Genomic DNA, 3470 nt, shown 5'->3' with positions numbered 1-3470 from the left:
AAACCACAAAACTATAATAAGAAATTCTAGAAGCCACAATATGACAATAGCTTTGTCCCAATTCACATCAAAGATGCAAATCTTAGTGGAAACACATAACATGTCGTTTGCTGAGATCATAAATTCTCCAAATAATAATATTTCAGCCCCCCACCCTCAATCATTCTCTTAGAATTAAAAGTTGAGTCTAACTTAATGCTACAAAATCGGCTAGTAAGGTGTGAAAACCTGATAACAGATGGCCAACAAAACTTAGAAAGACTCTGATACCATCATAAAATTGGGAGTTGGTCTAACTCAACCTACAAAACCGACTTTGCCTCTGCTATATAAACTTATACACTGGTCCAATCATCTTACATTTCGATGTGTGATTTCTTAACGAATATCACACCCTTTTTTTTTATTTTCTTAATCCTTAATCCTTATTTAAGCTCTTTCTATTCCCATATTCCTATACCACAATACAAGTTTCACAAAACCATTGTAATCTTGAAATATTAATTGTTACTATGGTCTTCCTTAAGGAGAGCAAAGACAATAAAGCCTCAAACAATAAACAAAATCTTGATAACATAGGAGAATGGTTGAGTTTAGGAATCAAACAACAAATGTCTATGAAAAAAGCTCATCATAACCAAAATGCTCAATCATCAAAACCTCTTCACAAAAAGACATACTCATGCAACTTCTGCATGAGAAAGTTTTACAGTTCACAAGCCTTAGGGGGACACCAAAATGCACACAAAAGGGAAAGAGAAGCTGCTAGAAAACTCCAACTATCTCATAATTCTTTGGTGGCAAGGTCACTAGGAATCAAACCTCACTCTCTTGTGCACAAACAAAGCAGAGAAAGAGATGCTACTATGGTGGCTCAATTCAATGTTAATGCTGCAAGTTCTAGAATTGGAATGGCATGGACACCCTTTGTTCTTGAACATGCTGTTGATTCTGTATGGCATGGAAGCTTTAGGAAGGACTTGCCAAAGCAAGAAGATATACATAATAAGCTGGACTTAGATCTTAGGCTTTGATGCAAATTGTCCAACTTCGGAGTCCTCATTTACCGATATATGCACTTGTGCGGTCACAACTTTGTGGCTGCATGCAGTCGGTCACATTTGGATCATCTGATTAAGTTCGGATGGTTCATATTTAAAGGTCAATATTTTATATTTACCAAAATTTCCAATAACTTTTGTACCATCCAATCTTAATTGGACGATTCAGATGTGGCTCAATGCATGCAGTTATGCTCAGTTCAAATCCTCGTTGAAACTAATTTTCTTCTTCTATATGTTGCTTAATGCAAAGTTTTAAATTTTCATGTGGTTACACCGGGATCCTTGATATATTGTAGAGAATTGCAGTTAAATGTAGTAGATGTGGCCTCACTCACAATCATGTTGCAGATACAGATACATCAAAATTAAGGTCCAACCTCAATCACGGTTGTGTCACTGTCTCAATCCATTCTTAAAATTATTATTAATTACTAGTACTAATAAGATGACAAAGACACTACTGTAGTAGTTATAGGAACCGGCCATGTCTGTACATTACAAGTTTTTACATTATTAACTTGTTAATCACCTTTCCCTTTCTTTTCTAAAATGTGGTTATTTTTTACAATAAGAAGGGAAAAAAAGTCAAGTTGATTTCTGTGTAGTTCTGATGAATTACATGAATTTATTTCCTTTACAATATGAAAGTTGCAAGATAATTGCACCCGAGAACAGGTCACAGCTGCAAAAGTAACTAAACTATAAGTCTATAACTGCAGATAGATATGTATTGGCTATTGCTGATAAACTAAAGCGAATAAAGCTTCAATGATCGACTGGTTCTGGTTGTATACATAAGTTGTTAGCATAATTATTTTTTGTTCATGTTGGAATCATTTTTATTAAGTTATAATTTATTTTCTTGGAAGTTGTAAATAAACACATATAATTGCAAAGTTTTATGTTCGAACAATCGAACTCAAACAAAAGTGTTCAGTATAACAATATCAGTATTGTTAGTTGATTTTGTTAGAAGTCACACATTGGCTAGAGATATGGCAAAGATAACCTTTATAAATGTAGTGCAAACCTCAACTCTAAGCTAGCTTTTGTGGTTGAGTATAGGCCTCTAAAATTCTAATATGGTATCAGAGCTTATCCTAGATCCATTTGTTGTTTGTTGTGGAGACCTCCCATATTTGGGCCACCCGTTGTTGTTGATCCCACGTTCCAGCTTGTTCAGTTCTGGACGTGAGGGGGTGTGTTAGAAGTCACACATTGGCTAGAGATATGGCAAAGATAACCTTTATAAATGTAGTGCAAACCTCAACTCTCAAGCTAGCTTAGAGTTGAGTATAGGCCTCTAAAATTCTAATAGATTTAGTCTTATGTTGGCATAATTTAATATGAACAACTTATATCCATCTCTATTTAAATGATATTTTTGTTCCTGTAAGTTTATATGTTTTTGCTTTTAGTCCTTATATCTTTTTTTTTATTTGAGGAATTCATCTCTGTAAGTTGACGTGTTTTTGCTTTTAGTCCCTAAAGATAAAATCCGTAAATTCGCATGAAACATGTAGATTTTAAATCCGCATGACAATTCAAAGGAAAATCCGCTGGTTTCTTGTGGATTTTCCTACGAATTTTAGCTTTAGGACTAAAACCAAAAGATTTTAACATACATGGATGAATTGCTAAAAAAAATGATACAGGAACTAAAAACAAAAACACGCCAACTTACATGGATTAAAAGATCATTTAAGCGCCTATAGATAAATACAAGGAAGATGAGGGGGCGTAGGCTAAAACCACTAAAAGTTGACAAAACAGAAGTTAAGAAGACTTGGCCTATTCCTAGAATAGTTTTGCCCAACAACAATAGAAACCTCATCCCACCAAGTATAAGAAGAGATATGGTAAGACCCAAGTTGGCAGCTTATCAACACATCATGACCTTCCGCATAAATATGATATATTAAAAAATTCATAGAATTCACCAGGTGCAACCAGTTCAACCAACGAAATCCCTGAATGAGTTGCAAAACAACCAAGGTTAAGAGCCTTGTGATCTCAAAAGAGGAGGGCACCAACCTCCCAAATTGGAAGAACTTTTCTCTCCTCATCCCGTATTTCTTTTCTACCCTCTGTTTTTCTGTTTTTGCCCTTGAACAACTATTTCGGAATGCGTTTTTCGAATTTTTGTTGCCTTGAAAAAAAAACTCCATGATGTGTTTTCCGAATTTTTTCTAAATTTGAACTAGACAAACTTCGGAAAACACATCCCAAAGTTTTTATACAGACAAAAATCGAAAAACGGAGGGTGGAAAAGAAATAAGGGGGCAACAAGAGAAAAATTCAAATTGGAATGTAGGAGTTCGAATTTTTCTTGGTCCAATGGAGTTTGGATTGATGAGGGCTGATTTTGCTATTTTGGGCTTAGTCCAAATTCCCATTTGCTCTTAC

At 34.8% G+C, this 3470-nt stretch overlaps 1 protein-coding gene across 1 annotated transcript; it reads left to right on the top strand.

Moving 5' to 3' along the window:
- The first annotated feature begins 473 nt into the window (after window positions 1-473).
- On the top strand, window positions 474-1064 carry LOC123919784 (zinc finger protein 4-like). The gene has a single exon (XM_045971784.1). It carries the CDS (start codon window positions 513-515, stop codon window positions 1032-1034), a length of 522 nt encoding a protein of 173 aa, XP_045827740.1. The 5' UTR covers window positions 474-512; the 3' UTR covers window positions 1035-1064.
- The last annotated feature ends 2406 nt before the right edge of the window (window positions 1065-3470 follow it).

Source organism: Trifolium pratense, linkage group LG4 (assembly GCF_020283565.1).
Source record: "Trifolium pratense cultivar HEN17-A07 linkage group LG4, ARS_RC_1.1, whole genome shotgun sequence".
NCBI lineage: Eukaryota > Viridiplantae > Streptophyta > Magnoliopsida > Fabales > Fabaceae > Trifolium > Trifolium pratense.
Note: the sequence above shows the minus strand (reverse complement) of the source record. Positions and strands in the feature narration are given on the sequence as shown.